At 40.0% G+C, this 21354-nt stretch overlaps 1 protein-coding gene across 3 annotated transcripts; it reads right to left on the minus strand.

Moving 5' to 3' along the window:
- Positions 1 to 716: 716 nt before the first annotated feature.
- On the minus strand, positions 717 to 21211 carry LOC140200668 (uncharacterized). Of its 3 annotated transcripts, XM_072264234.1 has the most exons (9): positions 21122 to 21211; positions 18869 to 18973; positions 14923 to 15041; positions 13750 to 13810; positions 11413 to 11480; positions 10975 to 11077; positions 6030 to 6148; positions 4849 to 4994; positions 717 to 1174 (listed from the first exon to the last, which is right to left on the minus strand). In XM_072264234.1, the coding sequence occupies exons 2-9, from the start codon at positions 18879 to 18881 to the stop codon at positions 1069 to 1071; spliced, it is 735 nt and encodes a 244-aa protein (XP_072120335.1). In that variant the 5' UTR covers positions 18882 to 18973; positions 21122 to 21211; the 3' UTR covers positions 717 to 1068. The 3 variants fall into 3 exon arrangements, with proteins under 3 accessions (XP_072120335.1, XP_072120334.1, XP_072120336.1); XM_072264233.1 differs by lacking the exon at positions 18869 to 18973 and having other exon boundaries at positions 21122 to 21199; XM_072264235.1 differs by lacking the exon at positions 21122 to 21211 and having other exon boundaries at positions 18796 to 18875.
- Between the last annotated feature and the right edge of the window lie 143 nt (positions 21212 to 21354).

Raw genomic sequence — 21354 nt, forward strand, 5'->3', positions numbered from 1 at the left:
ATAGAAGCCCAGGGACTATGGATGGAAGTGTATTAGGGAAAATCAGCTATTGATGTATGAGTGCAGATATGGTGACACAACTGAGTGTGGGTTGGGGTAGGGGAGGTAAAATAAAATTGGTGTTATGGGGTACTCTTCATCAAAAGTAGGTGGTAAGTGTTGTGGACAAGGGAAGAACCACAGTGGGTCAACCAGACCTGGACTCCATGGCGTAGACTCTCTTCATCCAGTAATATACCTTGCTTTATATGTGTTCCTTAAGTTGTGTCTCTGCATGACTGGCCAGAGCCATCCAAAAGCAAAATGTACTAGTGAAAACCATGGTATTTTCATCCTGGCATGTACTATAAGCCATTGAATACCAATGTATACGTTTAAGCACCAGAAACAAAAATCACAGACTTCACCATTATTATATTGATGCACAAACATCAATTTCTCTAAATTCTAGAAATTTCACCCTCTCCTCTTTTTCTCTTTTTTCCCATTCTGCTTTCCCTCTTATTCTCACCTGCCCAACACCTCCCTCTGATGGCCCTCCTCCTTCCTTTTCTTCAATAGTCCACTGTCCCTTCCTAACAGATTCCTTCTTCTTCAGCCCTTTAACTCTTCCACTAATCGCCTCCCAACTTCTTACTTTATTTCCCCACCCCCCACCTTCTCCCTCACCTGGTTTCGCCTATCACCTGCAAGCTTGTACTCCTTCCTCTACCCATGCCTTCTTCCCCCTTATTTAGTAGTCCTTATGGAGGGTCTCGGCCCGAAACGTCAACTGTTAATTCCCATCCATAGACCTGCTGAGCTCCTCCACCATTTTGTGAGTGTTGCTCTAGATTTCCAGCACCTGTGGAGACTCGTGTTTACTATTCATATAATAAGTCCCTGACTTCCCATAACAAAATGTTTTATTGGTAGAAATTCAATCGTGTAGCACACATTATGCAATAGAATTTCTTGACCATTAAGTTCGCAAAAACTAATTGCTGTTTGTTTTCAGATTCTTCTTCTGTGCAATACATATCTACTTAAAGTCTCTAGCATACTCAGAGAGTTTACATGCTTTGAGCATCATCTCAGGTTCGTAGCAAAAGACATGACCAACGAAAGTTCTTCAGTAAGCTCTTCAGGAAGGGTTGACACAGTTTTGATGATACTGTGAGTAAGACTGAGTATCCTAAATGAAAAGCAAATTGAAAATAATAGTTAGCTTAGTATTAACAATAGTATTTAAATTGCTTAATTATTAGTAATAATTAGTCTTTCAAACTACACTCAGTGGCCACTTTATTAGGTACCCCTGCTTGTTAATGCAAATATCTAATCAGCCAATCATATGGCAGCAACCCAATGCATAAAAGCATGCAGACCAGCGTCAGGAGGTTCAGTTATTGTTCAGAACAAACATCAGAAAGGGGAAGAAATGTGATTTAAGTAACTTTGACTGGGAAATGATTGTTTTGCCAGACAAGATGGTTTGAGTATCTCAGAAAATGCTGATCCGTTGGGATTTTCATTCACAACAGTCTATAGAGTTTACAGAGAATGGTATGAAAAACAAAAAAAAAACTTCCAGTGGACGGCAGTTCCATGGGCAAAATGAGAGAGGTCAGAGGAGAATGGCCAGTCTAGTTCAAGCTGACAAGAAGGCGACAGTAACTTAAATAACCACATGTTACAACAGCGGTGTGCAAAACTGCATCTCTGCTCCACAACACATTGATGGGCTACAGCAGCTGAACCATGAAGAAAAACTCAGTCGCCACTTTATTAGATACAGGAGGTACCTAATGAAGTGACCAGAGTATATAAACTCCACTTTTCCTGATAGGGGCATTAAAATCAACAGATTTCACTATGTATAAATGTATTTTTGTACAGTAGCACCCAACCAGAGAGATGGAAAACATTCTACATTTGAACCCTTGCTGTGCTGAATTACCACATCCCACAAAGGTAGTGGCAGTAGCCCTTAACTGCAGCTGGCCACAAATCACAGGGGTTGTGCCTCCAAAGTTGAATAGTTGCTCAATACATATTGTTCAAGTTTAATAATGAGTGACTAAAATGAATACTATTAGATTGTAGATTAGCAAATATTTCTAGATTCATCTCCATTTCTTCTTAGGCAGTCCTTCAGAATTGTGAATGACTTGCTTACATTCCTTTTCTATGGATTCTGAGGGAGCTGATCAGTCCACTGTGCAGACCACAGACTTCCATATATGGTGGCTGATAGTGGGCCAGCAAAGGGCAGATTGTGCTATGGTATGTTCCTTCAGCCACTTAAACTGGATAATCCTAAATGCCTCATCTCAGCCTTGACTGGTCATTGGCCATTTATCTGTTGCCAGTTCTAACAAAAGTTCTCCAAACAGAGCAAAAGACTGGACATTGATCACAAAATAAGGTCAATCAGTCACAGACAACTGTTGTACCTCAAGAAATAATTACGAAGCCCAATGTTAGATATTTTCAGTTATTAGTTAACTATGTCATACTTAATCTAACACTAATTATAACATGAGGTTTATTTAATTTAATGAAAATACATTCCTTTATAAATATAATTAAATCTAAGTGTTTTAGTAACTTGTAACTTTAGTAAAGTCATTTGTGCTATTCTATACAATCAAATCCCAACAGGTTCAGTGAAGATTATGAGATGGGCAATAAGACGTACTGTAAAGATAATCCTTTAAAGTTAGAAAAGTCAAATAGTGTTGGGAAGAATGCTAAACACAAATAGTTGTTTTGAATTCACAACATATACATTCATCATGAGGTGTCCTTATAATGATTTTCTTTAGAATGTCATTTTTCTTTGAATTTTCAGCCAGTTTTATGACATCACTAGTGCATCCACAGTGATGAAGTGTTTTGAGAGGTTGGTGAATAAACATATCAACTCCTGCCTGAGAAGTGACTTAGATCCACTACAATTTGCCTAACGACACAACAGGTTCACAGCACATGCCATTTCATTGGCTCTTCACTCAACCCTGGAACATCTGGACAGCAAAGATGCATACACCAGAATGTTTGCCATTCAATACTATCATCCGCTCAAACTACTCAATAAGCTTCAAAACCTTTGCCTCAATACCACTGTGTCCAATTGGATCCTTGATTCCGGTGCTCCTGGTGTAGCCTCCTGTGTATCAGTGAGACCCGACAGAGATCGGGAGACCGCTTCGCCGAGCACCTACGCTCCATCCACCAGAAGCAGGATCTTCCAGTGGCCACACACTTTAATTCCATTTCCCATTCCCATTTTGATCTGTCAACCCATGGCCTCCTCTACTGTTGCAATGAGGCCACACTCAGGTGGGAGGAACAGCACCTTATATTCCATCTGGGTAGCCTCCAACCTGATGACATGAACATCAATTTCTCAAACTTCTGCTAATTCCATCCCCTTTTCTCTCTCTCACCTTATCTCCTTGCCTCCCTCTGGTGCTCCTCCCCCCTTTTCTTTCTTCCAGGGCCTTCTGTCCTTTCCTATTAGATTTTCCCTTCTCCAGTCCTGTATCTCTTTCACCAATCAATTTCCCAGCTCTTTACTTCACCACTCCCCTTTCCGGTTTCACCTATCTCCTTGTGTTTCTCCATCCCCTTCCCCCACCCTTTTAAATCTACTCCTCATCCTTTTCCCTCCAGACCTGCTGAAGGGTCTCGGCCCAAAACGTCAACTGTACTTTTTTTCCATAGATGCTGCCTGGCCTGCTGAGTTCCTCCAGCATTTGTGTGGGTAGCTTGGATCCTTGATTTCCTCACCCGCACAGTCCAGTCAGTTCAGATTTGGCAACTTGTCCTCCATGATCTCCTTCAACACAGGCACCACAAGGCCGTGTGCTTAGCCCTCTGCTCTACTCACTTTACATTTATGACTGAGTAGCTGAGCTCAGTGGCATAGTCAAGAATGCTGATGACACCACTATCGTAAGCCAAATCAAAACTAGTGATGAGGTGATGAATCAGCACATGGGAGGGAGATTGAAAATCTGGCTGAGCGGTACCATAACAGCAATCTCTTATTCAATGTCAGCAAGACCAAGGAGCTGATTATTGACTTCAGAAGAAGGAAATCAGAAGTGCATGAGCCACTCCTCAACAGAGGATCAGAGGTGAAGAGGGTCAGCAACTTTAAATCCCTCTGTGTTATTATTTCAGAGGGCCTGTCCTGGGCCCACCACTTAAATGCAATTACAAAGAAAGCACAGCAATGCCTCTGCTTCCTTGGGAGTTTACGAAGATTCAGCATTGCATCTAAAACTTTGACAAACTTCATAGAGGTGTTGTGGAGAGTATATTGACTGGCTGCATCACAACCTGGTATGGAAATCCTGCAAAAAGTAGAGGATACAGCCCTGTCCATCACAGATAAAGCCCTCCCAAACATTGAGCACATCCATATGATGCAGGAGAACAGAATCCATCATCAGGGACACCCACTACCCAGGTCATGCCCTCTTCTTGCTGCTGCCATCAGATGCCTCAGGACGCAAATCACCTGGTTCAGGAACAGTAATTACCCCTCAACCATCAGGCTCTTGAACCAAAGGGGATAACTTCACTCAACTTCACTTGCCCCCTTATTGAAATGTTCCCACAACCAATAGACTCAACATTCAAGGAATCTGCATCTTATGCTCTCAATATTCACTGCTTATTTATTTTATATTAAATTTACTTTGAACTTTGAACACAGATTTTAAATTGTTCACGTCACATGCCAGTGATAATAAACCTGATTCTGATTCTGATTTCCAATGGATAATTTCCAAAGTGGGTCTTAAACAAGCATCCTCCCTGTATCTACTGAATCTAGTGATTTCCAGTCATACTCACCAGTTTACGTAATGGTATGGTAGGAGAGGCTCCTCTTCAGGACTCTCAACAACAGCCAATGCAGATTTTAAAGCTTTGAAATTAGCTTCGATGTCTCTTATTAGTACATCAAATGCATTATATCCACTGAAGTAATTCAAAACTTTCTAGAAGAAGAACATAAACATCCTCTGGAATAAGAACAACTATATCATTACCCAGTGGGCAAGGCAATTACTAATCCATAAGATAAGATTACAGTAACAAAGTTTAACGCCGTCAAAACTGAGATTCTTGTTACTAAAAGCCTTCAATCAAATTCATATTTCTGGTGTACAGTCGGCCCTCCATATCCGCAGGTTCTGCATCCGCTGATTCAACCAACCGCGGATCGAAAATATTCGAAAAAAAAATTCCAAAAAGCAAAACTTGAATTTGCTCGCAAACAACAGGAATTCTGCAGATGCTTGAATTTGCTGCGTGCCGAGCACTACGCTGAATCCACGCGAATGAAGTGATGTGTAGGCATACCCTGCTGTAGCCTCCCGCCATTTCACAGATCCTCAGTCTCTCTCCAGCACTCGTTGTTTGAGCATTGTTCGCTCGCATCTCGTTCGTTTGCTACTTGTGTTGTGAGCAAGAGGAAGGAGTTTAAGGCTAGTAAGGGATGGCTAGCTAGCTATGTGAAGCGCTACAGCCTCAAGAACTTAAAGATCACAGGAGAATCTGCATCGACTGATGCCAAGGCAGCATCAGCGTTCCCAGAAGATCTACGATGGTTGCCTCTGTACTGAACACGTACAGACTTTTTTTTCCTTGTCATTATTCCCTAAACAATACAGTATAACAACTATTTACATAGCATTTACATTGTGTTAGGTATTATAGGTAATCTAGAGATAATTTAAAGTATACAGGAGGATGTGCGTAGGTTATACACAAATACTACGCCATTTTATATAAGGGACTCGAGCATCCGCGGATTTTGGTATTCGCAGGGGGCCCTGGAGCCAATCCCCTGCGGATACCGTGGGACAACTGTATTTTACTGAAGTAATACCTTCTTTAATTGTAGTGAAGTTTGCGAAGGAAGTGGAGAAACGGGAGGAAATAGAAAGCATAATGATTCCAATGCTTGGTAATATTTTACATCAAAAAAGCAATAGGACAATTTTTACAATACACCTCGAGATAACACTCACATACAAGACTGAAAGTTGATGTGCTATGTACTTATGACTTCCCAGATGCTGAACATCATCTTCCAGTTGTTGACTTAAAACCAAAAGTTGATTTAGTTTCCCAATATGGGAAAAATAATCTGTAATGAAAACAAACAGAACTTTAGTCTCAGGACTCAACATCCATGATTGGCACAATAACATTATGCTTTCTGTAAGAACTAATAGCAAAGTAAGGAAAGTTATCATATGAGCAAGAACACATGGAAACATATACTAATCATGAACTTAAAAATTAGCAGAGTTGAAAAAAAGTTTAATAAAACTTGTTATAAATATGGACCAAGAATTATCAAGATTACATTAAAATTAATGCAAGATCAAATGATCAGCTGTATTTGTCACTTGTACATCAAAACATACAGTGAAGCGCATTGTTTGCATCAACGAATAAAACATTTGCTGGCGGCAGCCCACAGTGTCACCATGCTTCCAGCACCAGCGTCGCATGCCCACAATTTACTAACCCTAACCTGTATGTCTTTGGAATGTGGGAGAAAATTGGACCACCCACAGGAAACAAAGTGACCACAGGGGGAGAACAAACAAACTCCTTAGACAGTGGCGAGAATTGAACCCGGATTGTTGGTGCTGCAAATTATATTCTAACTTCTAAGCTACCATGCTACCCCAAACTGTGTAAAACAGCAAATGTTTTGCAAGCCTGCACATGCTGACAGAATAAATCCATTTAGGACTTCAAAGAATCAAAATTTATTTTCAATATGCAAATCCGACTGCAACATTCCACTTATTTGAAATCTAATACTACCTTCTCGATAAAACATCAGTGTACCATATACATAATTTAAACAATGAGAGGAGACAACCAAATACTTTGATGTGTGAATTTAACTTTGAGAAACCTATTACAAAATATTTTTGGGAGACTTTGGTGGGAGGTGGGTGGAGGAAGAGACAATAAGATACAGGTAGCAATCAGGTTTAATACCTATAGACAAATGATTTTCCCATTTTTCATGTACCATTCCTTAAATGAAAACTATGCAATTAAACAGTTCCCAGACTTACACCAGCATTAAACCATGTTACTTAGATGTTTTTAAAGGTTAATATAACTTGCTTCTGCCAATGCTATTTATCTGATATAACTTCCTCCTTCAGAAATGGTGATTTTAGAATTCAAAGGAAGCAATTCCAATTCCATATATTTGGAAGTTTAGCAATTCCACAAACAGATGGTTTCAATGCAATGCTATCAGTTCGCTGAAAGTTTGATTTTGTTAACAGTTGTTGTCATCTGAGGGGTAACTTGTCTATTGCCCTTACTTCCTCTTGAAGCTAAAAGACTTTGAAATCAACCATTTGAAAAGCTTAACTTTTTTTTATATTTCCTAGAAAACTTAAGAAATGCCCAGACTTGATATTCTTAAGGTTGAGAATATTGAGTATGGACAGGCATGAGCACAAACCTCACACTACCAAGCCCAAAGAAAGATTCTTCTTTTTTTTTTTAAAAAATGCAATTATTAGAAGAATTACACAAACTAAATGGGAAGAACCAGTTTATCTTAGTTATTAACTCACCTGAATTCAAAACCCCCATAGTTCTTCATGCACGTAACAAAAAGCCATCTTTGATGCAAAAGTTATAGAAAACCATGGGGCTGAGTTTCAACACTAAATAAAAATTAAAATAAAGTAAACTATAATTTAATGAAATGAAAAGTACTTTAAGCCTCTACTAAGGAATTAAATCTGAAAAAGAAACTGATAATAATAATTGCAGCACAATATGTAAATAATGCATCATATATTGTGGGTTTGCAACCACAAGCTTCTAATCAACTCATGATTGCTTACTTAAGGCCATTACTCCTATTGGGGCATAGGCCACTGACAGCAACTAGTCAGACTTTTATGTTGTCACTAGGTATAGCCCATCTTTGAAGTTCCTCCTTTCCCAGGACATGAGGTCTCTGGAGCTTCAGTTGGTGTTTCTGGGTGTTTATGGGATGGGATTGCTTACCCAATGCCCAGACCTCCTACTTTCAAAGCCAGCCTTGGGACTGTCCATGGTGGAGTTTAAACAGCTCATATAGCCACATTTTATGCCAACTGCACAGGTTCTACATTATTTTTTAAATACCTGAATACCACTGAGACAAGGTGATAAAACTAAATTTAAAAAAAAACACTGCATTGCATCGTGGAAGACTGTTAGAACTGTGTTATCTGAGAATAACAAAACTACATTATATTTGGTTTAAGTGCATGATAACCCCAGCAACACTGATTATAGCAGCTGGTTTAAAAAAAGCACAGGCAGCAAATAATTACTGTATTCTGCAAGTAATATGAACAAGTTTGGTGCTATTCTAGATGCTGTGATTCACGTTGTATTTTGTGATTCATTCAACTGCATTAACTAATAATAAAACCATCATTTCAAAGCCATACAAGAATCTGAAACCTGCTGTGCCCCATCATGATTGTAAGCTAGTCACTGAAGAATGAAACAGCATCAGTAACACATTTTTAATATAAAGCTTTACACTTTGGTGTCCAGAAACTTATCTTTACTAATTTGTTCATTTGTCATGAAGAACTCCAGGTGAAGCTATGGGGACACATTCTCTAGCCTTCACCTTTTTAAAACCCCTTTTTCCTTGAGAATACAAATTAGAAAATTGAAGCCATAAACCCTTCGATTTGTAAATATGTATTGTTCATATTTATATTTGAAATGTTTTCATTATAAGCCTCTTATCTTTCCCTATCCCCCCCTCTTTATTTTTATAACCTTCCTTATAATAAAAGCATACACTAATTGCTAAATGGAGAGAATATTCAAAAATCTGAGGTGTAAAAGGACTTGGGAGTCCTTCTGCTGAATTTCCTAAAGGTTAATTTGCAGATGAGTCATTGGTGAGGAAGGCAAATGTGATGTTAGCATTCATTTTGAGGGGACTAGAATATAAAAGCAAAGATGTAATGTTGAGGCTTTATAAGGCATTAACGAGGCTTCACTTGCAGTACTGGGAGCAGTTTTGAGCCCCTTATCTAAGGAAAATTTGCTGACATTGGAGAGGGTTCAAATCACAAAAATGACTCTGTGATTGAAAGGCTTATCATATGAGGAGCATCTGATAGCTCTGGGCTTGTACTCACTGGAATTCAGAAGAATGAGGGAGGCTTCAGTTCTTTGCAGGAATGGGACCCGATCTCAGGGTTCCATGACTGGCTGCTATTCGACATGACAAGGGTTTGGCCTGAGAATCTTGATCGTGTTGGGAAGCCTAAGATCTCGGGGCTCTGGAAACGAGCGGATCGAGGGTCGGCGTCATGGCCAGACACTCGTGTGTCGTCAGGGAGGCCAGAAAATCTTTCGCTGTGGGCTCGAAGACCCAAGGTCTTTGTGATCTTTAGGCACAGAGCTCGAAAAAAGCGACGAAATGAACTTTTAAGATCGTAAACCAGCAGGTTGTTGTTTGTCTCCTGCTCGCTGTGAAAATGGGAGACACCTCCTCTCCCTTACCAGGGAGAGAAAAGCTGTGTGTTGTCGAATTTCGGATGAAATGCGAAGCTTTTGGGGTAACTTTGGTCTGTGTCTGTGTTATTGCTTAGCACATGCTTGGGCTCAGTGATGGTACCAATGCGTGTTTATTTTTGCTGGTGGGGGAAGGGGGGATCGTTGCCAGCTGCCGTTTATGCACGGGAGGGACTTTGGGGTTCTCATGTTTAACTGTTGTTCATTCTTTGGGGCACTTCTCTGTTCTCATGGATGTTTTGCGAAAAGAAAGCATTTCAGGATTATATTGTACACATTTCTCTACATTAAACTTGACCTTTGAACCTTTGAAATATATTGAACGTTGAAAGGCCTTGATAGAGTGGATATGGACAGGATGTTTCCTATAGTGAGGGAGTCTAAGACCAAAAGACACAACCTTAAAATAGAGGGATGACCATTTACATCGGAAATGAGAAGGAATTTCTTTAGCCAGAGGGTGATAAATCTGTGGAATTCATTGCCACAGGCGGCTGTGGGAGATCAAATTATTGGGTATATTTAAGGCAGGGGTTGACAGATTCTTGATTAGTCAGGGCATGAAGAGATATGGGAAGAAGGCAGGAGATTGGGGCTGTGAGGGAAATGGATCAGCCAAGATGAAATGGTGGAGCAAACTCGATGGGCCAAGTGGCCTAATTCTGCTCCTGTATCTTACAGTCTTACCCAGCAACCAATTTTGTTTCAGTTATTTATGAAATGAGGATGTCACTGGCTAGCAGTAAGATCATTCCCAATTCCCCTAGAGAAGATGTTGATTAGCAAACTTTCTGAAATGAAGCAATAGACATTATTATTAACAAACTGATTGGAAGCTGATTTCCAATCAATCTATCTGTCCCCTTCCCTAAAAATATTTCAAACAATGCAAAAAAAGGATGAAAACTTTTATGACAATGGTCCAGCTTCAAATTTACTATCAAAGTATGTATATGTTACCATATACTTCCTCGAGATTCATTTTCTTGCAGGCATTTACATAAGGAAATACAATAAAATTTATGAAAAACTATACATAAACAAAGACTATAAAACAATTAATATACAAAAGACAAACCGTGCAAATAAAAATACTGAGAACGCGAGTTGTAAAGGGTACTTGAAAGTGAATCTGTAGGTCGTAGAATCAGTTCAGAGTTGTGGTGAGTAAAGTTATCCAAAAAGATGTTATTGTGCTCCATTTCAAAGATGAAATTTTTCAAAGCACACCTTGCTCTTTTCAATAATTATTCACTTGGTTGACCATGCACCTTTCTCTGCAGAATAAGTCAGAGATCCAACCCAAAGGATTGAAGCTGTATATTGGTATAGATATCCAGTTACACTTTTGTTAGATCTATTTGAAAGCATTGCTGCATGCCAAAGTATTCTTACCATCTGTAGTAGGCCGTTCCAGCATATCAACAGGTCTACCATGGATCACATATATTTCAACACGGGGAAACAATGTTGACAAGCCTTGAGAATCCAGGTAATCCTGTTAAAAGCAGTTTGCATGTAAAGGCTACACAACAATACCACAGGAAGTGCACCTTTTAGAAACACTTTATAATCTAGAGTTCCTTGTTTTAGAATGGTAGAATTATTAATATTTTTTAAAGTTTATATTTAAACAGCACCTTTACTGTAGAAAAATGCTTCAAACGTTTCACAGATCTTTCTGTTATCATTACTAGTGGATCAGGAATGTATTATGAGATACTTGATACTTAATGCATATATTTTTCAAGCAACTTAACAATTGTGTAGACTGGAACAATAATTCGCACCACTATAAAATTAAGAGTTTTATTAGATGTGAATACACATTACCTCCAACTGTGGAACAGGGTCTGGTAGATGCTCCAGAAAATGTTTAATTCTTTCAACATAATATATACCTGTATGAGAATTAAACAACTTTTAACTAAAGTTGCCAAATTCTAATTACTACTCTTTAATAATTATTTTAAAAACTCTCCACACAATTAAATGTCTTCTTTTTTGGGGCTATGACAGAATTCAAGCTCGTGTTGATGTTTTGTCACTATTTTTGTATTAAGTACATTAGGATGATCACAACCTATTTCTCAGAACACATGAGCCATGGCAGAAGATCATCCCAGGTTAGCAATCTTGCAAAAGGAACTCATGAATGGTTAGCATCTGAAGAGAAAAAATGAATGTCAAGGAAAAAACTCCATAAATCTACAGAGGTATTTCTTGGTATAAACCATGGAATTTCTGAAGTACCTAATAATGTCATTCCTTTGGAATGCTGCCAGGGAAATTAGATCAGTGTTCAGAGACAGGCATATCTCTTGAAACTCTCAAAATGCAGGTTTTTGATAGAACTGACTAATGCAATTTAAATGAAGCCAAGGAATGGGAATCTGACTTGGGTTGTTTTTACCTCAGTTATGTTACTTTCCAGGACCCCAGGAAACATACTCAATCCATCTCATTGCCCTAAATCATAACCATTTGCTGATACAACTCAAGCACACCTAAAAACATAGTCAGTTAACACCAAAAGCCTGTGATTCATAATCCTTCTAGGCTCCAATCTACAACCCAGTTCCCAGTTGCCAAATATTTCTTCCTTGTAAACCTCAGCCCTGGCCCTGCTCCTCAGACTGTCCATTAATTTCCATTTGCACAACAGAAAATGCATCAAAGCCCCAAGCCTTCAAGTATGTCTATGACCAAAATAGTTGTTAGCTCACTGTATAGAACAAATTAACACACTTTCATGAATGCTGAAGAATTCAAAGGTCAACTTTTGAGGTGAATTTTTGAAGTTGTCCAAATTTATTTCAAATAGCCAAGCTCCACCAATGACACATAATCACAAAGCATAGACGTGACTTCATTTAGGCATCATAGACTTTGCTTTACAAATATAACTTTTTTTAAATTCAACATTCTGAAATGAAGCAGAAGTTTATCTTGAACCTGTCCTCTATGACTGTTGCTAATCCACTTGTGACTTTTCCAAGGTAATCAATAGTCCTCAATAATGATTCTGCCTTACTTGGGTTTATTTATTTAGGGATACAGCACAAAACAGGCCCTTCCAGCCTAACAAGCTATATCAGCTGATAACCCACCTACTTAACCCTAGCCTAATCACAGGACAGCTTACAATGACCAACTAACCTACTAACTGTTACGTCTTTAGACTGTGGGAGGAAACCAAAGCACCTGGAATAAACCCATATGCTTCACGGGAAGGACATACAACTTCTCACAGATGATGTCGGAATTGAACTCCCGAGGCCCCGAGCTGTAATAGTGTCATTATTTAGTTCTGTAATCTCCACAGTTGTGTTACAGTTTAAGCAAACAATTACTTCCTAGGTCTTTGTTAACTCTGAAGTCAAATTAGTGAATTGGTTATACTTTGCATACAGAACACACCCTATTTTGATAGCCCAGCCTGTCTTCCTTTATCTCTCACTCTTTTTGCAAACACATCTTTCTCATTGCTCTCAGCTCGTGGATGACCAACCTGTACATCACCTACTTCAGAAAACTTCAGCCAGGACATCAAAGGGCATTTCAGTGTTGGAACCAACTACAACAGAAACCATATGGTCACTACAGTGTATTTTTGCCTAAAAATGTTATTACTGTAATAAAAATTGAAAAGGCAATTAGACTGAGAGTACAAGCAAAGAGAGTATAAAACATCAGAAAATACAGGGCTATAGGACATACCCAGCAAGAAAGGCTTTGCTCATGAAGAAGGAGAAACTCTACTTAAGAGTAGAAATAACTTCTTCAAATACAGGCAGAGCAAGCAAATTACCTGAAGTGACTGAATTCAGTATTGACTCCAGAAGACTGCAACACATCCAGAAGCATTTTTGCAACTATTTATTGTCCTTTGTTTGCATCCTCACTCTCTAACTTCCTCTATTAACCTACTGGCCATATGTTCCTCTGTATCTTATTCGCACAGCAATCCTGGCTCCATCCTTTGTCCTATCCATCACTCCCCTACCTTCTCTACAAAATAAAACAATTTTGATTCTCTCACTTTCTGGGTCTTTGGTTTGGATTATCAACTCTGCTCTGCTGTATGATCTACTGAGCATTTATAGAATCGCAGATTTCCAGCATTTGTCATTTTCTAATTTACGTTTTTTAAATTATAACTATACCTACCTCTTGTATGAAAAGATTCTGATTCCACAGGGCTTTTATCTTCTCTTAGCTGTTCCTGTAACTAGATAATAAAAGATTTTTTTATTCAGAGAGCTGTGGAAAACTTTAATAAATAAGAGAAGCCTGGAAATACTCAGCAGATCAGGCTGTATCCATGGGAGAGCATAGAGCTAATGCTTCAGGACAGAGAACCTTCAGCAGGACTGAAAAGGAGATAATGGAAGCTTGTAAAGCTACAGGGAGAGTGGCAGGTGGTGAATATCACTGATAGCGTGAAAACAGGGTGACTATTGTAGGCAGCCATCAATCCCAGGGGATCATGGGTTTGTGCCTCTGGTGGACTGTGTCTTCTCCAGGGTGTAAGCCTGGGCACGAAGATTTGAAGAACTGGTTGTTACCCATGCAGCGGGATCCCCCTCTCCACATCACTGATGTAGTCCAAGGGAAGGGCAAGCACTGATACAGCTTGGCACCAGTGTCGTCTCAGAGGTTGCCAGAGTGAAGTTGTGAACAACATCAAACTGCCTTAAGGACCCCGGCTCCAGATTTCTTCCTTGGGGTTTACTTCCGAAGCCTTTCCCATGGGGGGGGGGGGGGGGGAGTATGGCTGCAAGGCAGTGGAGGTTTAAGATCAGAGTTTTCCTTCTCCTAGGTGGGCTGCCGTCCAAGGTTGTCAAGCCCCACCTGCCCGAAAGGTGACTATGGGGATAATTTATAAATAGGTTATCTGGCCATTGAGAAAATGGGAGCAGTTAAGGAAGGAAAGAATGATTAAAAGACATTGACAAAATAATGTGGGAGATTACTACTCATGAATTTTCACCTGAATTTGAGCAAAAATAAATTGTTTCTACCTTCATGTATTCAGAACTACAATACGGTGATGGCATGCTCATGGTGCAGGTTGCTGAAGTATATTTTGCTAACTTTTGTTTATTAGTCATACAATTTAATTGTAATGTAAAGAATGCTACATTCTTTTACTCAGTTCCTATGAAATGTACACTTCCTACAGATTCCCAAAAATCACACAGAAGTTAATGTACTTTCATTCTTAAACATGTTAAGTCTCATTTCAAATATTTTTGAAAATTACTTTGTAGCTAATGTATTCAGGGTCAGTTATTGATTATCAACCATTGTTCACACTATATTAACCCACACATTGCTTACCTGATGAACTTCTGCCCGAATAAGAAGATCAAGCTGAAAACAGAGTGACCAGATCTCCACAGCTACTTGCTCACTGCTTAGATGGGTAGGTTGAAGGGGCTTCTTAATATTAATATCCACTGAATATGGAACAAAGAAAAAGAGAATCATGTTAATTCATAGAATCATATAGCAAAGAAGTCACTTTTGGGTGACCACATTTACTCCCCATCAACATAATCCTATTTGCCCATTAGGACCGCATCCTTCTATGTCTTGCCTATTTAATTGTCCTTAGTTATATTAACAGTTAAGACGATGAAAAGTCTGAAGTTTATAGATTTTGTTCACTTTTATATAAACTTTGTATCCTATTCCCCTTCCAGATTTATAGATATCAAACTAACCAGGTCCTTCTTTAAAAATACCATGAAGTTCAAAGTAAATCTATTAACCAAAGTACATATACGTCACCATATACAATCCTGATATTCCTTTTCTTGTGGGCAATCACAGTAAATACAAGAGCCACAATAGAATCAATAAGGATGGACAAACAACCAATGTGCAAAAAAACCCAACAAACTATGCAAATACAAAAAAGAAAGAGAAAAAAGAAATAATAATAATAAATAAATAAATAAACAAACAAACAAACAGACATAACTGTTGAGAACATGGGATGAAGAGTCCTTCAAAGCGAGTCTAGTTCAGTGAAAGCACTGGGTATTTCTAAGTTTAGCCTTAGTTAAGTAACAGCACTTCCATCCCCAAGTCAGAATATTATGGCTTTGATCACCACTTTAGAAACTTCAGCGGCAAATAGACAGCATAGTGGTTAGCATGACACTATTTCAGCCTTCGGTGTCAGAGTTCAGAGTTCAACTCCAGCATACTCTGGAAGCGAGTTTTTACGTTTTTTTACTGTATGCGCATGGGTTTCTTCTAGGTGCTCCAGTTTCCTCCCACAGTCCAAAGACATACCGGTTGGTAGGTTAATTGGCCATTGTAAATTGTGCCATGATTAGGCTAGGTTAAATCAGTGGCTGCTAGGCAGCACAGCTCAAAGGGCCAGAGAGGCCTGTTTCACACTGTATCTCTAAATAAATATATACAACCTGGTATCTCTCTGCAATTCTCCCTTGGCATTGCACAGATATGCTATTTGTTAGGCAGAACTAAAAGTCCTTAGTATGTTATCTGCTGGTATGATTTCATCTCATACATCAGCTCCTTAGATTTCTCTATATTTAATATATAGCTATCAACAGACATTCTATTACAAGACCCTATCGAAATTACTCATACAGTAGGGTGTAAAAGTCTTAGGTATATATATACACACACACCATGGTTGGGAAAATGGGAAGGGAGAGAGGAAGGAGCGGGAAGCACCAGAGAGACATTATGTAATAATCAATAAACTAATTGTTTGAAATCAAATGTCCTTGCCTATTGCCTCAAGGCTGGATGTGTCTGCATCCACGCCACCATTCCCCCACCCCGGCACTCCTCTGCTTCCTATCCCACAACCTTACCATTCCACATTCTTTGCTCCCACCAGATTTACAAACTCACATTGTCAATACAGCACTGTGCTAAAAATGTCTTGGGCAGCCTAGCTATATATATGTGCCTCAGACTTCTGCACAGTACGTAGGTGCAGACTATAAAAAGTGGAAATAAAAACAACTGTAGATGCACAAAAAATGCTGGAAAAAGTCAACAGGTCAGGCAGTTTCCGTAGAAAGAGAAATAATCAATGTTTTGGGTCTATGATTCTTCCTCAGGACCGCCCATCAAAAAGTTGACTGCTTCTCTTTCCATGGATGCTGCCTGATCTCCAGAGTTTATCCAACATTTTTTGTTTAGGTACCACACAAAACAGAATGGGGCAGCTTAGTCATCAAGTAACTAAACTAGCACAGCCAAGACCGATATCCAGAAGGATGGGAATTGTACTATGGCAATTGGGGACTTTCAAGTACTAAATACATTAGGAATATTCCATGAGACCACTGGAGCCAAATTAGGCCATTTGGCCCATCTACTCTACCATTTCATCATTTCTCTCTCAGCTCCAATCTCCTGCCTTCTCCCCATAACACTGCATGCCCTGACTAATCAAGAACCTATCAACCTTTGCCCTAAATATAGCCAACAACTTGGTCTCCATAGCTGTCTGTGGTAACACCACCCTCAGGCTTACTGCTCCCTAGCTAAAGAAATTCCTCCTCATCTTCATTCTAAATGGATGTCACTCTATTTTGAGGCTGCTCCCTCGAGTCGCAGACTCCCCCACCAAAGCAAACATCCTCTTCACATCCACTCTATCTGGGCCTTTCAATAGTTTTCAATGAGATCCCCGCTCATTCTTCTAAATTCCTGCAAATACAGGCCCAGAGCCTTCAATGGCTGCTCATACGATAACTCTTTCATTTCCAGGATCATTCTCATGAACGTCCTCTGAACCCTCTCCAACATCAGCACATCCTTCCTTAAATAAGGGATCCAAAACTGCTCACAATACTCCAAGTGAGGCCTCACCAGTGCCTTATACAGCCTCAGCATTATGTTACAAACAACAGAAAATCTGAAAATCCTGCTGAAGGGTCTTGGCCCTAAACGTCGACTGTGCTCTATTCCATAGATGCTGCCTGGCCTCCTGAGTTCCTCCAGCATTTTGTGTATGTTGCTCAGCATTATATCCTTGCTTTTATATTCTAGTCCTCTTGGAATGAATGCTAACATTGCATTCACCTTCATCACAAACAACTCAACCTGCAAATAAGCCTTCAGGGAATCCAGTATAAGGGTTCCCATATCTGTTTGCATCTCAGTTTTTTGTATTTTCTCTCCATTAAGAAAATAGTCTGTAGCCAGCTGATCGTGTAGTGGCATCAGCACTGGACTTTGAAGTGAATGGTCCAAAATTTGAGTCTGGCCAGCTCCTTGCATGCTTTCCATCCATGCCAGGTTGAACGTCGAACTAGCAACTCGGCCTCGTAAAAAGTCAAATGCTATGGAAATGGCAGAAGGTGCAAAAAGGGGGAAAAAAATAGCCTATGCTTTTATTCCTTCTACCAAAGTGCATGACCAGGTACTTCTTGACACCGCGTTCCATCTGCCACCTCTTGCCTATTATCTGAATCTAAGTCTTTCTGCTGCCCCTCTCCTTCCTCAACACTACCTCCCCCTCCGATATTCATATCGTCCGCAAACTTGGACACAAAGCCATCAATTTCATCACCCAAATCGATGACGTACAGTATAACGTGAAAAGAAGCTGTCCCAATACTGACCACCTGTCACTGGCAGCCAACTGGAATAGACCCCATTCATTCCAACTCTTTGCCTCCTGCCAGTCAGCCAATGCTCTATCCATGCCAGTATCTTTCCTATAATACCTTGGCTCATATCTTGTTTAGTAGCCTCAGCAGCAGCACCTTTTTAAAGACCTTTTGAAAACCCAAGTACCCAACATTCACCAATTCTCCTTTGTCTAACCTACTAGTTATTTTTTCAAAGAATTCCAACAGATTTGTCAGGCCAGATGCTTCCTTAAGGAAACCATGCTGACTATAGCCTATTTTGTCCTGTGCTTCCAAGTATCCCAAAACCACATCCTTAACTGAGGTCAGACTAAGTGGTCTATCCTTTCTTCTGCCTCCCTCCCTTCTTGAGAGTGGAATGACATTTGCAACTTTTCAGTCCTCCAGAACCATGCTGGAATCCATTGATTCTTGAAAGCCCATAACTAACTTCTCCGCTAATGACTTCAGGTACCTCTTTCAGAACCCTGGGGTGTACACCATCTGGTCCAGGTGGCTTATCTACCTTCAAACCTTTCAGTTTCCCAAGCATCATCTTCCTAGTATTAGCAACTTCACTCACTTCTGCATCCTGACACTCTTGAACATCTGGCATACTACTGGTATCTTCCACAGTTAAGACTAATGCAAAATACTTATTCCGTTCATCCGACATTTCCTTGTCCCGCATCACTGTCTCTCCAGCGTCATTTTCCAGCAGACAAAAATCTACTCTCACCTCGCTTTTACTCTTTATATATCTGAAAAAAATATTTGGTATCAGTTTGGTATCATTGGTTAGCCTACCTTCATATTTCATCTTTTCCCTCCTCATGGCTTTTTTAGTTGCCTTCTGTTGGTTTTAAAAAATTTCCCAATCTTCTCTCTTCCCAATAATTTTTCCATTATTATATGCCCTCTCTTTTGTTTCTATGTTGGCTTTGACTTCCCTTGTCAGCCATGGTTCCATCATCTTGCCTTTCAAGTACTTCCTTGTCTTTGAGATTTATCTATTCTGCACCCACGGAATTTCTCCCAGAAACTCCAGCTGTTGCTGCTCTGCCATCATCCACTGTAGTATTGATGTATCTGACTTAAGCTTCTCCCTCTCAAACTGCAGGATGAATTCTATCATATTATGATCATTGTTTCCAGAGGGTTCCTTTACCTTAAGGTCCCTAATCACATCTGGTTCATTATATAACACCCAATCTAGAATTGCTGATCCCCTAGTGGGCTCAACCACCAGCTGCTTCAAAAAGCTATCTGGGATGCATTCCACAAACTTCCTCTCTTGGGATCCAGCATCAACTGATTTTCCCAATCTATCTGCATATTGAAATCCCCCTTGACTAATGTAACATTGCCTTTTTGACATGCTTTTTCTATCTATTTGTGTACCACATCCTGGGTACTGTTTGGAGGTCTGTAAGTAACTTCCATCAGAGTTTCCTTACTCTTTCAGTTTCTTAACTTTGCCCACAAGGATTCTACATCTTCTGATCCTATGTCACCTCTTTCTAAAGATTTGATTTCATTTTTTTTACCAGCAGAGCCATTCTCCTCCTCTGCCTACCTGTCTGTCCTTTCAATAGATTGTGTATCCTCAGATATTAAGCTCCCAACTACAATCATCTTTCAGTTATGACTTTGTGATACCCACAACATCATACTTCCCAATCTCTAATTGCATCTACCTTTTTTTGCTGTACATTCAAATATAATACCTTCAGTCCTGTATTTGTCACCCTTTTCAATTTTGGCTCCTTTTTACAGTGCAATCCATCCCACTGACTGCAATTTTGCCCTATCATCTGCCTGTCTCTCCTGACAGTCTCACTGTACATTACCTCCGTTTGTAAACTAACATCCCTTTAACTCCAGTTCCCCCAAGTTAGTTTATTTTATCAGAAAGTATTTTATCTTAGTAATGTCAAATCTTAAGCTACAGGATTGTCATAACAATTTATCTGGTTATCATTTCTCTTTAGTATAGGAGTCTGAGGGAAGACACATGCTGAAAAACTATAATATTATGAAAAGCATAGATAACGTGCAGAATCTTTTTCTTGCCCAGGATAACAATGACAAATACTAGAGAGTATCTCTTTAAAGTGACAGAAGAAGACTTTAAAGGGGATGTATGGGGCAAGTTTTTTTAAACAGAGTGATAAGATTACTAGAACAAGCTGCTAGTAGTGGCAATGGCAGCAGGAACAATAATGGTGTTCAAGAAGCTTTTAGATAGGCATATGAGTATGTGAAAAATGTAGGGATATCAATCATGTGCTGACAGAATTAATTAATTTATTTTCGGCATCATTCTCAGCACAGACGTTGTGAGCCAAAAGTTGTTCGTGTGCTGTAATTTTCCCTGTTCTATGTTCACACCTACCCTTTGGATAAAGCAATCTGACTTCTTGGTGGAAGAATGGGTCGAGAGAAAGAAACATAGATATGGTTGAATGACGGTATAGACTCGATGGTCCTATGGCTCGATTCTACTTCTATGTTTTATAGTTCTCAACATCTGACCGGGAAGGGAAAAACCAGGCCTCAGCTTCACCTCTCGCCCAACCACAGCTCCCATTCATCTAAGACCCTTTAACATGCCGAAAGCCTGACAGCAGCCTTACTCCTAAAACTTGGCTCAAGGAGAAACTAAGGTAAGTGCTCAGTCAAGGACAAGGTTTGAGGAGCGCCCAAAAAGAGGGGGGAGATGGGGGAGGTGGGAGAGAAGAGTTCTAATTAAAAAGGGTGATGGAGGGGGTTCCAGAGCTCCGGACCCCGGCACGGCGATCACACGACTTTGTGATTAATTTGCACATCGGGTGTCTCCCCGTTCAGGGGCGCCTCGATCGAAAGCCCCCGGTGCTAGTTAAATGTGTGCCGGTGCCTCCCGACCCTACCTCGGAAGCGGCGCAGGTAACAACAGGGCTCCCGCAGCGGCTCCGTCCGACCCACGGCTGCCATCGTTACCAGGACAACAGCCGACAGCAGCCCGGAGCGCAATCAGTGCCGTACCGGCTCGATGGGTCAGCACGGGGTCACACGGGCAGCGTGGTCCTCCTTACAACCCAAAATAATTTGTTTTACTTGCAGTATTGTAATTATCTGTTACAACTAAATGCTTTAAGATTGC

The sequence above is a fragment of the Mobula birostris genome, chromosome 7, assembly GCF_030028105.1.
Source record: "Mobula birostris isolate sMobBir1 chromosome 7, sMobBir1.hap1, whole genome shotgun sequence".
NCBI lineage: Eukaryota > Metazoa > Chordata > Chondrichthyes > Myliobatiformes > Myliobatidae > Mobula > Mobula birostris.